Source organism: Microplitis mediator, chromosome 11 (genome assembly GCF_029852145.1).
Source record: "Microplitis mediator isolate UGA2020A chromosome 11, iyMicMedi2.1, whole genome shotgun sequence".
NCBI lineage: Eukaryota > Metazoa > Arthropoda > Insecta > Hymenoptera > Braconidae > Microplitis > Microplitis mediator.
Window position 1 is genome coordinate 10,189,951 of NC_079979.1, and position 19,197 is coordinate 10,209,147.

General features: G+C 33.2%; 1 protein-coding gene across 1 annotated transcript; it reads left to right on the plus strand.

Annotated features, from left to right (window-relative positions):
- The first annotated feature begins 548 nt into the window (after positions 1–548).
- LOC130676969 (mucin-2-like) lies at positions 549–17,372 on the plus strand. Its single transcript, XM_057483480.1, has 2 exons — positions 549–2,377; positions 17,309–17,372. Exons 1-2 carry the CDS (start codon positions 549–551, stop codon positions 17,370–17,372), a joined length of 1,893 nt encoding a protein of 630 aa, XP_057339463.1.
- Positions 17,373–19,197: the final 1,825 nt, after the last annotated feature.

Sequence of the window (19,197 nt, forward strand, 5' to 3'; positions counted from 1 at the left end):
AATAAAATAAGTTTTATTTTACTTTCGTCAACCGACTGTGTATTTTTTGAGCAATGAACTGATTTGTTTTCCGATCAACTACGATCAACTTGTTTTGTTTATATCGAGTCAAGCCGACAACGGCATTTATAATTTTTTTTTGTAACCGATAATTTTAATTGTGATACCGATCAATTTATTATTTTGTGTTTAATATACGACTAATTATTTTGTTTAATTCTGATCAATTATTTATCGTAATCTTAAGTGCCTGACCTTTCCCCGATCCGCCACCCTGACTTGACATTTTTGATAATTGTTTATTTGGTGATTATAAAATCACCTGGCGCCCAACTTTAATAATATTGAACAAGGTTGCCAAAAATCGTAAGTGTATTCGGATTTCACTCCGGTAGATCCCCGGTGGTGAAAAACCCGTTACATATTTTGGCGCCCAACGTGGGGCACAGAAGGTCAGAAGGCACGGATCTACGTAAGATTACGACCGCGATTTCGAATAAACCGTCTACGACTCGACCGACCGAATTATTTCGATCAACTTAGTGAAGATGTTCCGTTCACCGCCAGCGACTCGACCGACCAATATGAACACGACATCGATGAACAACCGATCTGTGGACCAAATACTGATACCGACCAATTTGGACACCACATGGCAGAACACTCGATTCATGGAACAAATATCCACACTGACCGACCAGGTCAACCGAACAATCGAACAACGACTGATACCGACCAATCAGAACAATCGAACAACCGAAGAACGACCGATATCGATCACACCACCGCTGATTTTCCGAACCGGAACGACGCCACTTGTTTCACCGACACCGTCTAATCGAGAAAGATCGATTAGTACTTGCTTTGAGGCTATGCAAGAACATGCTAGCCTATCCGCTGAGCGAAGACGCCTAGAAGCCATTGAACGAGAGATGGCCCGACAAATCGAAGCCCTCCGTTCCCAGGAGGAAGCTGTCGCTGCTGCACGGCGCAAGCTGACAGCTCAAACACCGAGTTCGGTAGGATACGAATCCGGTTACGAATGGATTAACGACTTAGAATCGAAGCAGATACGCGAATTCCTGCTTACACTAAATGCTAGCGTTTCAGGAACCGAAGAAGCCCGACGTGACCGACTATATCGTGCGCTACGAAGAAAGCGACACCCCGACATATCCTGGAGCAACGAAGATCAAAGAACAACCGCCGATTCATCGATCAATGATGAACAACGACCGCGAACTGACCAATATATAGAGAACAACGACCAAACAGCAGCGATTACGACCGTGAACAGTTGTGAACAACGTTCACTGAACAAATCGATAAAAGAAGACACTGATTCGAGCAGTGGTTACGCATCGGATGGTTCAACCCGATCAACGACCCCGACACCGAGTATATCCCCGAAATCGACGCCGACAATATCGCCGATAGCAACACCGATATCGTCAAACCCGACACCGATAAAAGTGCCGAAACCAATACCAATAACATCGCCGATAACGACACCGACATCGAGTATTTCGTCGACACCGAGTATATCGCCGAAATCGACACCGACAATATCGCCGATATCAACACCGATATCGTCAAGTCCGACACCGATCAAATTGCCGAAACCGAAATCAAGTATATTGCCGATACCGACACCGATGACATCGCCGAGGACGACACCGAAATCAGAAATACTACCGGAAACGACACCGATTACGACATTACCGCCGAAAGCGACACCGTTAAAACCGCTGAAAGAGACACCGATTACACCGCTGAAATCGACATCGAAAATGTCACCGAAAACGACACCGACATTAAAATTATCGCCGACGACGACACCGACATTGGAAATACCACCGAAATCGACACCGATAAATTCGCTGAAACCACCACCAACATCGAAATCGATTATATCGCCGAAACCGACCCCGAGAAGCCAACGAGCCGATTTGAGACCAACAATCGAATTGAAGCTGCGTGGTAAGTGCTTCAACTGTCGACAAGCAGGTCATGGCCATCATGACTGCCCGAAACCGCGCCGATCTGGATATTGCTGGTCCTGTGGTGCCGAAAACGGCCCAAACCCGACTTGCTGGACTTGCAACCGATACTGGTCAAGATCGAGGAATGACCAGGCCGAACAACGAACGTCGACCAACCGATTACCGCCGAACAATAGACCAAACAACGACCGCCGATCAATCGACAAACGCCAAACAACGAACCGAACCGATCAAACGACCAACCGAACAAGTAAATCAGGTTACGAGGTTCAACCTGACGATCAAACCGAAAAACGACCACGAAGAACAACCGCCGATCAACGCGAACAAATCGACCAAACACCTCGAAACCCCGTGTCAATGTCTGGGGGGAGGTTTTGTAACATGAGGAAAATTCGACATCGACCCGTGGTTTGAAAATTATTTGAATTAATAAATAATTATCCGGTGAGCAAATTTTAGTGACCTCTAGCATCGAAAATTCTGACTGTGACCGAGCAAACGATCCAACGCATTGATTGTCACGAGAGATCCGGGATAGACGTCGTACTGAACGGCCACGTTTGTTTTATTTTTGAACAATTCGACTCTGAACAATTTCCGATTTCGGCGTACGAACAATTTGAATTACGACTGAAGATCAATCCGAGTTTGATCAAGAAACAATAAATCGCGACAATTAATTTCGACCCTTAATAACCGAGTTCTTGAACAAGTGAACAAGCCGAAGCTCGGCCCGAATCTGAACAAAGTGTACGAGTGCAATAATTAATAAATAAGTGCCGTGCGTACGTAATAATAATTAATTAAATAATTAATTACGCGTAAAAATTATATGATCGTGCAATTAAACGTGTCACCGAAATAAAATATTATTTTATATTTTATTTTATTTCTATCGAGCAATTCTGAGAATTACGGATTATCCGTGTCTCAGTCGTACCGCAGTCGAGTCTTACGTGTACAATACTCTGACGTCATTCGTCAAGTATTTTGTGTGAAAAATAAAATAAGTTTTATTTTACTTTCGTCAACCGACTGTGTATTTTTTGAGCAATGAACTGATTTGTTTTCCGATCAACTACGATCAACTTGTTTTGTTTATATCGAGTCAAGCCGACAACGGCATTTATAATTTTTTTTTGTAACCGATAATTTTAATTGTGATACCGATCAATTTATTATTTTGTGTTTAATATACGACTAATTATTTTGTTTAATTCTGATCAATTATTTATCGTAATCTTAAGTGCCTGACCTTTCCCCGATCCGCCACCCTGACTTGACATTTTTGATAATTGTTTATTTGGTGATTATAAAATCACCTGGCGCCCAACTTTAATAATATTGAACAAGGTTGCCAAAAATCGTAAGTGTATTCGGATTTCACTCCGGTAGATCCCCGGTGGTGAAAAACCCGTTACAAGTGATATCGCGTTTTCAATATTGTATACTAACCAGAGACGAGATTTGAATCGTGAATTGATCGTACTAGTCTCCAAAATAAATTTTTGTAGACGATGAGAATTTTTAATTTTTGTCATAGTGCTGCTAAGTAGTCAGTCAGACCCAAGGGAACCCGAAAAAGTAGCTGTCAGTTCAGTTTTCTGGTCCAAGACTCCAAAATAAATTTTTGTAGACGATAAGAATTTTTATTTTTTGTCTCAGAGCTGCTAAGTAGTCAGTCAGACCCAAGAGAACCTGAGAAACTGGCTGGCAGTTCAGTTTTCTGGTCCAAGACTCCAAAATAAAATTTTGTAGACGATAAGAATTTTTAATTTTTGTCTCAGAGCTGCTAAGTAGTCAGTCAGACCCAAGGGAACCCGAGAGAGTAGCTGTCAGTTCAGTTTTCTGGTCCATGACTCCAAAATAAATTTTTGTAGACGCTGAGAATTTTTAATTTTTGTCATAGTGCTGCTAAGTAGTCAGTCAGACCCAAGAGAACCCGTAAAAGTGGCTGTCAGTTCAGTTTTCTGGTCCAAGTCTCCAAAATGTTCCTGAAGTAACCAGACAATTAACAATTTTTTGACTTTTTTTTTTAACAAATCAATTACAAAGAAATTCAAAATAAAAATATGCACATTTAGAAAATTTTAAAAATTACAAGTGAAATTATTTCAAATATTTTTTTTTTCATGGTTTATCGTTTAAAAAAAGATCTAAAAACTATTAGATGTCGGTTAACTTTAGTCTCATCACTCTGAGTGGTTGGAACTGATGAAATATGACAATCAAGTATTAGGCTAGACTATTATGAATTTTTTTTTCTACGGGGATGAAATTCGTTGACAATTTTTAGTCGCAACTTCACCTACATTTTTAGCAGATGCAAGTTATATATGCTAAAATACTAAAAAATGCTTTACACAATGGATATATAGCTAAATTTCGTAAATATTAATTATATTTTTCCAAAAAATTGGACTTTATGAACATTGAACTAAATTTTTAAGAATATTATTTTTTTTTAAGTATTATTGAAAGATTCTAATGTGAAGAATGAATAATAATAAGTTACTAACATTACACTGTAAAAAATCGTGATTGAATCCAGAGTGAATACGGATTTTTTTTCGCCAATTATGCAGAAATTTAATTGTGACAGTTCAAAATTAAATAATTTTTCACTAATATACTTGTCAGAAAAATTAAGAAATATTAAAAAACCACAAATTATTAAGTGATTTTCAACAAAAAAAAGCAAATTGTAGCTTCAAATGCTCCGAAGAATAGAAGAGCTCCATCGCAAAAAAAATTTTTTTAATTTTTGCTCGTCTTGAAAACTGTTTACTACCTTCAATAACTTATTTCAATAATTACGATTGATTTTTTATTACTCGAGAAGTGTGACAATCGATCAATTTTATTGGCCACAATAAATATATTAAAAATTAATTCCATACCTGCAATAGAATTTAAAACTAATTTTGTAATTATTTCTTTATTATTTCGCAATCGAGACCAGAATTTGTTAACATGCGCTTGGACTATTCGGTCATTTGAGGATGGAAGTAAAATTTTTTTGCAGGCCGTAAATAATGGTGAAGATTTAAACCATCGAGACGATTGAAAGTAGTTCGTCAATTTCACACCTAATATTACAGCCAAAATAAATTTAACTGATTGCATCTGCAATCATTTAATTTGTGAAAATCATCGTCGAAATTAAAAACATATTAATTAACTGATAAATAGACTGAGATATATTAATGGATTAACAGAGAGAAAAATTAACTCAATGAAAAAATTCTAATCTGTTTATTCATAACACCATAGAAACCGAACAGATGAGGACAGTAATATTTAATAAAAATAATAGTAAAAAGATTTAAATAGTAATTTAAAAAAACAAAAGACTTCCCGATGTCAATAAGTTGGTAGTTTACTTTTTTATTTATTTATGTCGATGTGAGGTGTAGACAATACACTCTCAAAATAATTTTTTTTTTTTTTTTGATTAAACGTATGTCAAAAGTTTCTTCAATATAAAAAAAAAAAAAAATCTCCTAAAGTTTGAGCTCAATATCTTAAAAAATGAGCTGTCGCAAAGGGGGTTCTCCTTTCCCATTTAAATAACATTGTAAAATTTTTTAATTTTTAAAATAACTACTCGAAGAAAATTTTTTTTTTTAGTTTAACACTCGACTATCTTATAGGAAATTTAATTCTCTACGAAATTGTGCATGTTCAATTTTATTTTAAACTCATCAGAACCGAAGTTATAAAGGGCCGAATGGGAGGAAAAAAATCATTAATTAATTAATAACAGAAAAAAATTTATTATTTTAACTTATCAATCAATTAACTCAATACACTTCATTGTTCATGAATAATTTTTGAATTCAACATTATTTCGAATTACTAACAAAACAGAATTTACAATAAAACAGAATTAATTATATTTATAATTAAAGCAAAAAATTATTTGTAATTAATTTCGGTTTCATTGTAAATTTTGTTTTGATATTAATTCGAAATAATGTTGAATTCAAAAATTATTTATGAACAATGAAGTGTATTGAGTAAATTGATTGATAAGTTAAAATCATAAACTTTTTTCTGTTATGAATTCATTAATTATTTTGTTCTTCTCATTCGGCCCTCTGTAACTTCGTTTCTGTTGAGTTGAGAATAAAAATGGACATGCACAATTTTTTAGAGAATTAAATTTCCGATAAGATAGCCGAGAGCAAAATTTAAAAAAAAGATTTCTTGGTGTATTTATTTTAAAAATTAAAAATTTTACAATGTTATTTAAATGGGAAAGGAGACCCCCTTTGCGACAGCTTAATTTTTAAGATATTCTCACTAAAAATGAGCTCTTAATTTTAATTCTAAGTACTCGCTAAATGAATTGAAAACTTTTGCTTTTCATTAACCCGTAAATTTCAATTTTTTGTTTTTCGATTATCTATAGCTTCGCGGCATTTCGAGATATTTAATCGGCCATAGGTGGAAATCACAGCGGAATCATTTCTCTGTGAAAGCGCTTGTAAATAATTTATGTTTTGTAACCGAACTAACCGATAAAAAATCTTGAGCCCATTTTTTCTCGAATTTCATGTTTTTTTTTTTAATTAATTCGCAATTTACTAACTTTACAATATAAGTGTACAAGACTTTTTTTGTAGGAAATTTTATTTTCTACGAAAAAAAAAACATGTGAGCCATTACCGCAGAGCTAGTAGTTTTCGAGATAATTCTAATATTATTTATAAAATTAAGGCCAGATAAATATACAATATATCCTAGTTAATATATCATCAAAAATATGTTATTCAATTTCGAACTGTCTCCTATTATACTTCCTTCGTCTTTTCTTAACTTAACCCAAATGCCTTTGTTTGACTATCGGACGCTTTTTTAAAGACTACCTCACTTAGTGAAACAATAATTGTTTCATTCTTTTTATACTTGCATATGAATGTGTAATATGTATTTTTATATTTTATTCTTATACATTATAGATGTTTTTAGCAACGATTTCATTGAACAAAACTAAAATCTTGGATAAAACATTGATTTTAAAAATTTTAAGATGTTTAATTGAATTTTTCTCGGAAACTACTAGTTCTGCGGTCATAGCTTACATGACTTTTTTTGTGGAAAATAGAATTCCCTACAAAAAAAAACATGTATAATATCATCGTAAAGTTAGTAAATTGTGAGTAAAATACGAAAAGCCATAAAATTCGAGAAAGAATTGGCTTCGAGAATTTTCAACGGTTAGGTCGGTTACGAAAGATGAATTAGCTACAAGCGCTTTGAGAGAGGAAATTTTCCTCTGTGATTTCCACCTATGTCCGATTGAATGTCTTAAAATGCCGTGAAACTATAGATGATTATAAAATAAAATTGAAGATTATCCCGACTAGAATTTCTTCCTGATTTGCCTGAAGTACCATAAGAACCTTATCAGGTTAATATAAGGTTTGCCTTATTAGGGCAAACCTGACAAGTTTCTTGTCAGGACCTCATCAGGACATCCCTATTCGAAAAAAAGTTATTTGCCATCGGGTCAACCTGACGAGTTCCTGATCAGGACCTCGTCAGGATATCCTTATTCAAAAAAAAGTTATCCCATCCCTTTAAATATTCTATTTACAGGCTACAAATTAAACAAAGTACGAAAGAATATTATATAAAAATCACGTCAATCATTGGAGCACAGATTTTTTACTTCTTCATCAGTTATTCTTTGACATCATAATGAATATTATATTAACACTTTCAAGATCACATGTGTATGTCAGCGCAGTGGATAGCATCGAAGACTTTGAATCTGAAGGACGCAGGTTCGAGCCCAGCGGTCATAGGGATTTTTTCATCAATAAAAAATATGTTTACTTCCTCTAATTAATGCTCTCAACACAATAGATAACATTCTTGATCGAATTAAAATTTTCTTATTTTTTTTTTTTGCAATTTAATATTTTCTTAAAAATAATTACTAATAAGGTAAACCTAATAAAGATTTGATGAGGATATCCTGATAAGGACCTCATGGGTCTTAAGCGTTACATCCATATCAGGATCCTCGTCAGGATATCCTGATCGGGACCTTATTTGAAATGAGGTTAACCCGATAAGAAATTCGTCAGGTCCTTCTGAAAAATTCTAGTCGAGTACGTGTTAATTAAATGGAAAAATTTGAAATTCATATGACAAGTACTTGAAATTAGAATTAAGAGATCATCTTTAGTAAGAATTATTTTTTCAATGTGTACAATGATGTTTTCACACAAGACAAAAAAAATAGTCATCTTAAACGAAGCGCCCTAATACATATACTTATGCTACATTTGCGTGCATCAACTAAAATCACGCTCTAAATTTATTTTATGTTGATTGATAATGGTGGAAAAACTAACATTTTAACAAATGTCAGCTTTCGAAGTCAGAACTAATTTTTAGCTCTAACAATTAAAATTTGTGGTTGAATTTTTAAAAAAGCATGAAATGGTCGTTTTTATGCCAGAAGTGAACTGTTAGAATTTGGACGCAATTCCTTCATTATTTTTCGCTCCTCAGGACCTCAAAAGCAAACAGAGAAAAAAAATTTTTTTTTTGGGTCCGGAAAGCTTCTAAGATTGTTGTAAGACAATGAAAAGTCCCACAATCGTGAAAGTAAAATTAATATTTTAATAAATCATACGAGTTCTACGTTTAACCTTCGCTCCTAAGGGCCTCGAAGGTTGACAATAAAGAAATTATTTTTTTTTTGGGTCCGGACCGTCCCTAAGATTGTTTTCCGACAGTCCAAACCCCCATAATCATACGACGGAAATTATTATTGCAATAAATCATAAAGACCCTACTTTTTGCTTTCGTTCCTGAATGCCTCGAAGGTTGACAACTAAAACATTTTTTTTTTCTGGGTCTGGACGGTCCCAAAGAGATTGTCAGACAGTCAAAAGTCTCACAATCTTACGACGAGAAGTAGTATTGTAAGAAATCCTAAGGGTTTTACTTTTAACTTTTGCTCCTGAATGCCTCGAAAGTTGACAATTGAGAAATTATTTTGTTCTCGGTCTGGACGGTCCCAAAGATTGTTGTCAGACAGTCAAAAGTCCCACAATCTTACGACAGAAATTATCATTTCACTATATCCTAAAGACCATACATTAAACGTTCGCTCTTAAATGCCTCGAAGGTTGACAATTAAAGAATTATTTTTTTCTGGGTCCAGACGGTTCCTAAGATTGGTGTCATACAGTCAAAAGTCCCACAATCATACGACGAGAATTATTATTACAAGAAATCCTAAGGGTTCTACTTTTAACTTTCGCTCCTGAATTCCTCGACGGTTGACAATTAAGAAATTTAATTTTTCTGGGTCCAGACGGTTCCTTAGATTGTAGTCAGACTGTCAAAAGTCCCACAATCATACGACGGGAATTATCGTTACAATAAATCATAGAGACCCTACTTCTACCGTACGCTCTTGAATGCCTCAAAGGTTGACAATTAAGAAATTAAATTTTTTTTTGTACGGACAGTTCCTAAGATTGGTGTTAGACAGTTCAGAGTCCCACGTTTGTACGACGGAAATTAATATTGCGATTTATTAAGAAGATCCTACTTTCAACGTTCGCTCCTGAATGCCTCGAAGGTTGACAATTAAGAAATTTTTTTTTTTTTTTTGGGTCCAGACGGTTTCTAAGATTGTTGTCAGACAGTCAAAAGTCCCACGTTTATACGACCGACATTAATATTGCAATACATTGTAAGGACCATACTTTCGACTCGTGCTCCTGAGGGCCTCGAAGGTTGACAATTACGAAATTATTTTTATCTAGGTTCGGACAGTTTCTAAGATTGTTGTCAGACAGTCAGAAGTCCTATAAACATACGACGGAAATTATCATTGCAATAAATCATAAAGACCCTACTTTTCACGTTCGCTTTTGAATGCCTCAAGGGTTGACAATTCGGGAATTATTTTTTTTTGGGTCCGGACAGTTCCTCAGATAGTTGTCAAACAGTTCCTCAGATAGTTGTCAAACAGTCAAAAGTCCCAAAATCATACGACGGAAGTTCATATCGCAATATATCATAAGAAACCTACTTCCGACTTGTGCTCCTGAGGGCCTCAAAGGTTGACAATTAAAAAATCAGTCTTTTCTGGGTCCAGACGGTTCCTAAAATTGTTGTCAGACAGTCAAAAGTCCCAGAATCATACGATGGAAATTATTATTACAACGAGTGATGAAGATTCTACTTTTAACGTTTACTCCTGAATGCCTCGAAGGTTGACAATAAAGAAATTATTTTTTTTTGGTCCGGACAGTCCCTGAGATTGTCGTCAGACAGTCAAATTTCCCAGAATCATACACAGAAACAACAGTTAACTTGGTTCAAGAAAATTATTGTCTTCCGAATTTTCTATCTTGATTTAATAAAAGTAGAACACTTGATTCAATAACTTTTTTTTAATTCAAGACAGTAAATTCTCTTGCTCCAAAAAAATTTATTTTTGAAGCGAAATTGAATATTTCTTGGTTTAAGAAAAAAAATTCTTGGCTACAGAAAATAATTCATCTCTTGCCAAAAAATCAACGTTTTGAACGAAAAAAAGTTTAACTTCGGCCAAAAAACTTTTTCTTGCCCCAAGAAAAAAAATTTCTTACTCCAAAAAATCAAAGTTTCAAACGAAAAAAAGTTAACTTGGGCTAAGAAAAAATTTCTTGGCCCAAGAAAAAAATTCTCTTGCTCCGAAAAAGAAATTGCTTGAGTGAAAATAAAAGTTGCTTGGGCCAAGAAAAAAAAATTTCTTGCTCCAAAAGTTTGCTTCTTCAATAAAGACTTAAATTTTTATTAGTCAAAAATGTATTCTCTCTCCGAAAGGTTGACATGTTAATTCTATTTTTTTTTTTAAATCTGAAACGTAATTTTTTTTTTTTTTTTTTTTCCGAGCAAAATTATTCAAGACTTGAATTTCAAGTAAACTTTAATATTAAATATTAAAGTCATGATGTATTAAAGGATATACTATAGCACAATTCAAAAGGATACTTGTAGTTTTGTCAAATGACAGAAAAGTACTCGAACAAAATCGTAATGAATTTTGGAATATAACACTTCTAAAATAAATGTCTTACCAGGGACACTACATGTCGTAGGCGCGATCTCGTGGCGAGCACCGAACTACTCCCGCTGCTGCTGTCTAGCACCAGTGACTTTCCCCTTCACCATATCGATCTTTTCTCCCAAGAAATTTTTTTTTTTGGCTTAAGCAACTTTTGTTTTCTTGGTCGGAGAATACAAAAATACTTGCGTAAAAAGAATAATACTTGTTCCGAGAAATTTTATTTTCTTTAACCAAAAAAATGCAATATTGCTACAAAAAAATAATGTATCTTGCTCCAAAAAAAATAGCTCTCCTTTTAAGAAATCTAAACTCTTGAAACAAGTGAAAATTTTTTGATTTAAACGTAAAAATATGTTGACGTGAGAAAAAAAATTTTGATTCAAGATAAAAATTTGAAGATAATTGTTTACTTGGGGCAAGTACATTTTTATTTTCCGAATAGATCAAAAAAAATTTCTTGAATCAAGAATATTTTCCTTGATTCAAGTTAACTGTTTTTTCTGTGTACGATGGAAATTATTATTACAATGAGTGATAAAGATCCTACTTTTAACGTTCGCTCCTGAATGCCTCGAAGGTTGACAATTCGGGAATTATTTTTTTTTTGGTTCCAGACAGTTCCTAAGATTGTTGTCAGGCAGTCAAAAGTCCCACAATCATACGACGGAAGTTAATATCGCAATATATCATAAGAACCCTACTTCCGACTTGTGCTCCTGAGGGCCTCAAAGGTTGACAATTAAAAAATCATTCTTTTCTGGGTCCGGACAGTTTCTAAGATTGTTGTCAGACAGTCAAAAGTCCCAGAATCATACGATGGAAGTAATTATTACAATAAATACCAAAGACCCTACTTTTTACTTTTGTTTCTGATTGTTTCGAAGGTTGACAATAAAGAAATTATTTTTTTTGGATCCGGACAGTCTCTAAGATTGGTGTAAGGCAGTAAAAAGTCTTACAATCATACGAGGGAAATTTTTATTCTAATAAATTATACGCTTCCTACGTTTAACTCGCGCTCTTGATTGCCTCGATGGATGCCAATTCATTAATTTTTTTTTGGTCTATGACAGATTCTACATTGGGATATCAAACCAATATGGGTCCTAATGTATGTCACTGGAATAATTTGTGTTGAAAACGTGGACATTTTTATCTTAAAAACATTTTTTTCCTTCCAACTACGTTGGCGATATTCTGAAATCTTTGTCGTGGAACCGTAAGACTCTCAAGTCCGGTAGGGCCCACAATTATCGGCTAATTAAGCATCTTCCGAATGTTTGCACATACTCTTTATTTTTTTCGAATCAGGGGTTCCAATCAGCTTCAAGTCAGCCATCATCTTTATATCCGCTGAAAATGCTGGCGGCTAGTTTCAGTTGCATTCACTGATAACCTCCCCGGGACTTGTTGGTATTCGCGACGCAAAATTCACGTGCGTGTATCACACACCCGTGAATAATTTGGTTAATTTCGTATTGCGTTTCCCCCTGAATGATTTATTCACACATATAAAAAGAATTGGGTATAATAAAATAATATAATAAAATCAAGTAAAATAAAATAGAAGAAAAATTCCTGAACAATAATAATAATTATAAAATAAAATTATTATTATTTATTTTATTATTCGTAATCGTTTTTATTATTATTTGGATAATTACCAAAAATATTATTATTTATTTTGCTTTTCAGTGTATTATTTACCCCACCGGTCAAGTAATTTATATTACATGTTTGTGACTATAAATGATTATTGAAAGAGTGACAATTATTTATTTTAAAATAATTTTGGAAATTTGGTGAATAAGAGTGAGGGTGAACGTATCTTTCTCCCCCTATACATTGTAAAGGGGCAATCCGGATAAGTATTGTGATTATTCTATTTTTATTTATTAATTTTGGTGACTTGTTTATCCTATTTAAAGGGAATTATTATAATATATTGAATATTATTATTGAAAATTAAATTTGAACTTTTGGGCTTATATAGATTCTGCCCTCAGGAGTTTTTAATAATTATAATTTAAATTTAGAACTAAACTATTGTATCAAAGATTTATTTGGTATTTATATTATTAATTTAATCCAACTGTTGCGTAATCACAACTACATTCAAATTTGAATGTAGTTGCACTTCCGGCAAATAGTGGCAGCACCTACTGGGGCCTAGTGTCTAGCAATTTAAACTTGACTAGCGCAGTGCGACGCATGTGCATCGATTTTTTCTGCCTCGTGTTGAGAAGACCGACGCCATTATTTATCTTCGTTTATATAATTTCAAGTGACACCACGTGTTTTTATATAATCTATTCTTTTTGCACTCATCACGAGTAATTAAATAAAAGTAATTAATCAAAAGCAATAAGTGATAAGTAAGCTTTATAAAAATATAATTATTTTTATAATTGCTAACATCAGAACTCAGTTATGAATTAATAAAGGACTCAACTAAATCAGTGATTATCGGACACAAGGTTATTTCATTGAGAAAGCAACAGGTGCATTTTTTATTAAATTTTTTACTTGCTATCAGTGCTCAAATAATTAAAAGACTCAGTTTTATCATTTATTTAATTATCAATATGCTCAATTTCTTAATTAATTTAAAAGTTATTTTTTCGCTCAGTAGCCTCTGCAATCATGCTACCACGTGTTCAACAAATAAATTAGAATCAGTGTAATTTATAATGAGCTCATTAAATTCAATTCAATTAAGTGATCATTATTATTAAAACTCAATAACTAAATTATTTATGTATTCAGTGCTATTAAAAATAGTAATTTACGTGTTCAATAATTTACTTCGCTCAGTAACCTCTGACATCATGTTACTTATTATCATGACATTTTTACAATCAAATAGGTGTTCAACCAAACTCAGATTAATTACTCCAATTATTTAAATTAATTACTCGCGGTCAATTTTACAATTTGCATTCATTTAATTACGTATTCATGGGCTCAGACAATTAACAGTATTGACAAATCAAATCAACGATTTAATTTTGTAACCCAGTGATATTTTGTGCTGTGACAAATGAAAATATTGTTATATTTTTAAATATGCGTATTTTTCCAACATCCTAACCACCAACCAGTCCTGGCATGCATTTATTTAATTATTATTACAACACCAACATATTTCGGGGAAATACTCAGTATTTATTTTCCTGGGTCTCTTTCCTGCTGTATTTAATTTGTTTCATTATTTCATATATATTTAACTGCGCTTATTATTTTCTGATTATTTCTTTTTCTAATTTAATTCGATTGTTATCCGCTTCGAACAAGCTACTCGCTCGAATCAATCCTCGCAAATTTCCTCTTGATAAATTATTTTTGTCCGTTTTGTATAAACGGTCTGGCGACTACGTGCACTAATCCAGACTGAGGAGCTGGTCCAGGCACACCCTTATTTTATTTATTTGTAATTTAATAACATTTTTATTGAATTTAAAATTTAATATTTTAATTGAGGTCATATTTATCATCATTTTTATTATCCGGACTTTAAATTTATGATTTTTCTTTTACACACGTGGGTGGCCGCAAACGGTACTGGGGTTGTTCGCGTCTCCGTCGCAGATTTTAAAACAGTATTCGTTATAGGGGATTCGTCAACTCCTTGTCATATGGACCTGGTACTTGAACTGGCCCAGGTTCGAAACCTACGGCGTCGTCAAAATCGATAAGAGATATTTCTAAGATCTAAAGTAATTGACTGAAAAATCCAAACGGGTTATAATTCCCTCCAGCCATGAGTATAAGCAATTGGCATCAGGAAAAAAAAATTTTTCCTGTGGAAAGCGTACTTCAATATCGGGAAACGCAAGGAATAATTAACAAACACACTTTCAGTAATGACAACGTTGGTATATCGCTTTTATCAAAACGAATTAATTTATTTTCAACAACAAACGCTTTCAAAATTTCTCCATGGTCCTCAAACCAAAATCTCTCTACACCATAACATAAATTGAAAATTTGTTTTACGACGAAAATTTTCTTAACTAATGATTTTGGAATAATACTAAAATTTAAGGTTTCACTTAATTATTACACTGATTAAAATTATTTAATAACGAGATTTAATTTGGTTGGAACCACTCATGTCTCTGTTCCAGCGCCATTAAAACGGTGCAACTTATTTCGCACGTGGAGATGATGAGAGACAAGGTGCACGTTCACAAATTTATTTCTTACATTAAATCTGCACAAAATTAACTCGGATAGTTTGAATAATAAATATTTACCAATAATGACAAACGACTCGTCACAATAGTGACCATCACAACCAATCATAGCGATCATCATAACCAGGATTATGGTGACCTTCATGACCATGATCACGCTGATCATCATGATTATGATCATGGTCACCATCATGACCATGATCATGGTGACCATCTTGACGATGATCATGGTGATCATCATGACCATCAGGACCATGTTCATGGGGACCATAATGACCATCATGACCCTGATCGTGGTGACCATCATGACCATGGTCATGGTGATCATCATGACCATGATGACCATGATCATGGTCACCATCATGACCATCATGACCACGATCATGGTTACCATCATGACCATGATTATAATGACCATCATGATCATGATCATGGTGACCATCATGACCACGATCATGGTGATGATAGTGACCATCACGACCATGATAAAGGTGACCACCATGACTATCATGACCATGATCATCGTGACCATCATGACCATCAAGACCATGATCATAGTGGCCATCATGACCATCATAACCATGATAATATTGACCATCATAACCATGATCATGGTGATAATCATGACCATTACCATCGTGACCATCAAGACCATGATCATGGTCTCCATAATGATCTCAATCATGTTGACCATCATAACCGTCATGACAATGATCACGGTGATCATTGTGACCATGATCATAGCGACTATCATGACCATCATGACCACGATCATGGTGATCATCATGACCATCATGACCATGATCATGAGGACCATCATGACCATTATCATGGTGATCATCATGACCATCATGACCATGATCATGGGGACCATCATGACCATGATCATGGTGATCATGGGGACCATCATGACCATGATGATGGTGATCATCATGACCATGATCATGCACTGTTAAAAAGTTTTGTAAAATTACAATAGTTTTACCAAGTAATTGTATGGTAAAAATACAAACCAATGTATGCCAATACAAAATTACAACACAATTTGAGTGATCTTGCATGATGTATTAGGAAAACTACTAATATAAGTTGTGATTTTACCATCTCTGTGTATAAATCGTACTCGAGTTGTAATTTTACAAAAGAGTACATTGATTTTGAATAACAAGCGATGAAAGTTTACAAAAAATTTTTGTGATTCAATTTGCAGTAATTCTTAGTAAAATTATAAATAAATATTGTAATTTATATTGCAGTGAAATCATTCAAATTTTACAAACCTTCATTATTTTTTTACAAATTCTATTGTAGAATTACAGAGTGTATTGTAATTTCGCTATGAATTTTTACTTATTACATATGAGCTGTAATTTTACAAAACAGTACGTTGATGTTAAATAGAAATCGTTCAAAATTTACCAGTCATGCTGGTAATTTAACTCACTAAAATCCTTAGTAAAATTAAAAAAAAGTATTGTAATTGATATTACAATGAAGTCATTGGAATTTTACAAGCCTCAATTTTTTTCTTACCAATTCTATTGTAGAATTACAGAGCGTATTGTAATTTTACCATACATTTTTATTTATTATACCCGATTTGTAATTTTACAAAACAATACGTTGATTTTAGATGACAATCGTTTAAAGTTTACACAAGATGTTTGTAAGTCTATTTGCTACAATTTCTAGTAAAATTAAAAAAAATGTATTGTAATTAATATTACAATGAAGTCATTAAAATTTCACAAACTTTAGTTTTTTTTTCACGAATTTGATCATAGAATTGCAAACTGTATTGTAATTTTACCATCAGTTTTTATGTATTATACATGAATTGTAATTTCACAAAGCAGTACGTTGATTTTAAATAAAAAGCGATAAAAGTTTACAAAATATGTTAATAATTCAATTTGCTATAATTCTTAGTAAAATAATAAAAAAATATTTTAAATAAAATTAAAAAGAATTACAGAGTGTATTATAATTTTACCCAAAAATTTTTAATTATTTTACAGGAGTCGTAGTTTTACAAAACAGTATGTTGACTTTAGAGAAAACGCGTTCAAAGCTTACAACTGATGTATGCACTGATAGAAAATTTATATTGACTCAAGAAATATTTTCTTCAGCCAATAACTTATTTCTGTAGATAGCCAATTATCTTGCTTCAAGAAATTTTGTCTTAATTTAGATTATCTTCGCTCTAAGGATTTTATATCTTCGATGTCCTGAGTTATTGACTGTCAAAGTCAAAATGGACTTATTCGCTTTGATCAATGATGAATTCGCGCCAAATCGTCGTAGGGACTTTTTAAGGGCGGCAAATTAAATTAACCAAACGAGTTTCAAGGAGAGATTATAAAAAACAATTTATTGAAGCTCATAGACCTTTTTTAAGACGAGCAAAAATTTAGAAATTTTTTTTTTGCCGTGGTTTTTTTTTATTACTCTTTTTTTATTACGATAAAAATTTTTCAAGACCAAGATACTCAATTTTTTAAAAATATATAATATATATTCAGCAGTAGTAATTTTTTTTTCCCTTCATCATCGTCAAAATGATTGGACAAGAAATTTAAAAAAAACCTTTTTTTTTTCAATGTTTGTAAAATTACAATACTATATTGTAAAATTACTTCAAAGAAAGCCATTATATGTGTTGTAAAACTCAAGTGAGATATTGTAACTTTCCAAAACCTACTGATTGAAAATTGTTTGTAAAATTACTAAACTGTGTGATAATATAACTAATCTAACAGAGCTTCATATGTTTTGAAAATTACAAAACTTACGGTGTAAAATAATTGACTAACTCTCAAAAATGTTTTGTATTATTACTATAACTACTTTTTAATATTCCAAGGAAAATACAGTGGAAAATGTTTTGTAAAATTACGATAGAAATTTTTAACAGTAGGTATTGCAATTTTAAAACACGTATGATCTCTTGAAAGTATCGTATTAGAACAGTTTCACATTGTGATTTAACAAATAATTTCCAATTGAAATGTTTTCGAAAATTGCAACATTCGTTGTGTAAAATTTACAAACCTTTTTTTATTATCTGTTTAGTTAGATTAGTACTTTTGTATTGCAATTTTCCAAAACAGAAATTGTAAAAAATGTGTGGTAAAATTACAACACTGGTTTTATTAAATCACAAAACTGCATTGGCAATTGACTTCCAACACATTTCTTGTAAAATTACCATAGAAATTTTTAACTGTGTAGGGTTCCTCATAACCGAGATCATGGTGATCATCATGTCCATCATAACCATGATCATGGGGTTCATCATAAACAAGATCATAGTGACCATCATGACCATTATGACCATGATCATAGTGAATATCATGACAATGATCATGATGATTATCATGACCATGAACATAGTGACTATCATGACCATCATGACCATGTTTATAATATCCATCATGACCATTATGACCATGATCATGGTGATTATCATGACAATGATCATGGTAATCATCATGACCGTGATCATGGTGACCATCAAGACCATTACGACCATAATCATGGTGAATATCATGACAACGATCATGGTAATTAGCATAACCATGATCAAAGTGACTATCATGACCATCATAAACACGATCACGGTGATCATCGTGACCATCATGACCATGATCATGGTGATCATCATGACCGTGATCATGGTAATCATCATGACCATAATCATAGTAATCAGCATGACCATTACGACCATGTTCATGGTGATAATCATAACAAATATCATAATGATTATCATAACCATGATCGTAGTGACTATCATGACCATTATGACCACGATCATGGTCATGATGATCACCATGATCATGAGGACCATCATGACCATAATCATAGTGATCATCATGACGATGATCATGGTAATCATCATGACCAT

Bases quoted from the DNA above. Each gene is read 5' to 3' on its own strand.
- LOC130676969 (XM_057483480.1), top strand. From the start codon at position 549: ATGTTCCGTTCACCGCCAGCGACTCGACCGACCAATATGAACACGACA. The intron at 2,378-17,308 runs GTTTTGTAACAT...ATTATTTTACAG, and splicing joins GTGTCAATGTCTGGGGGGAG to GAGTCGTAGTTTTACAAAAC.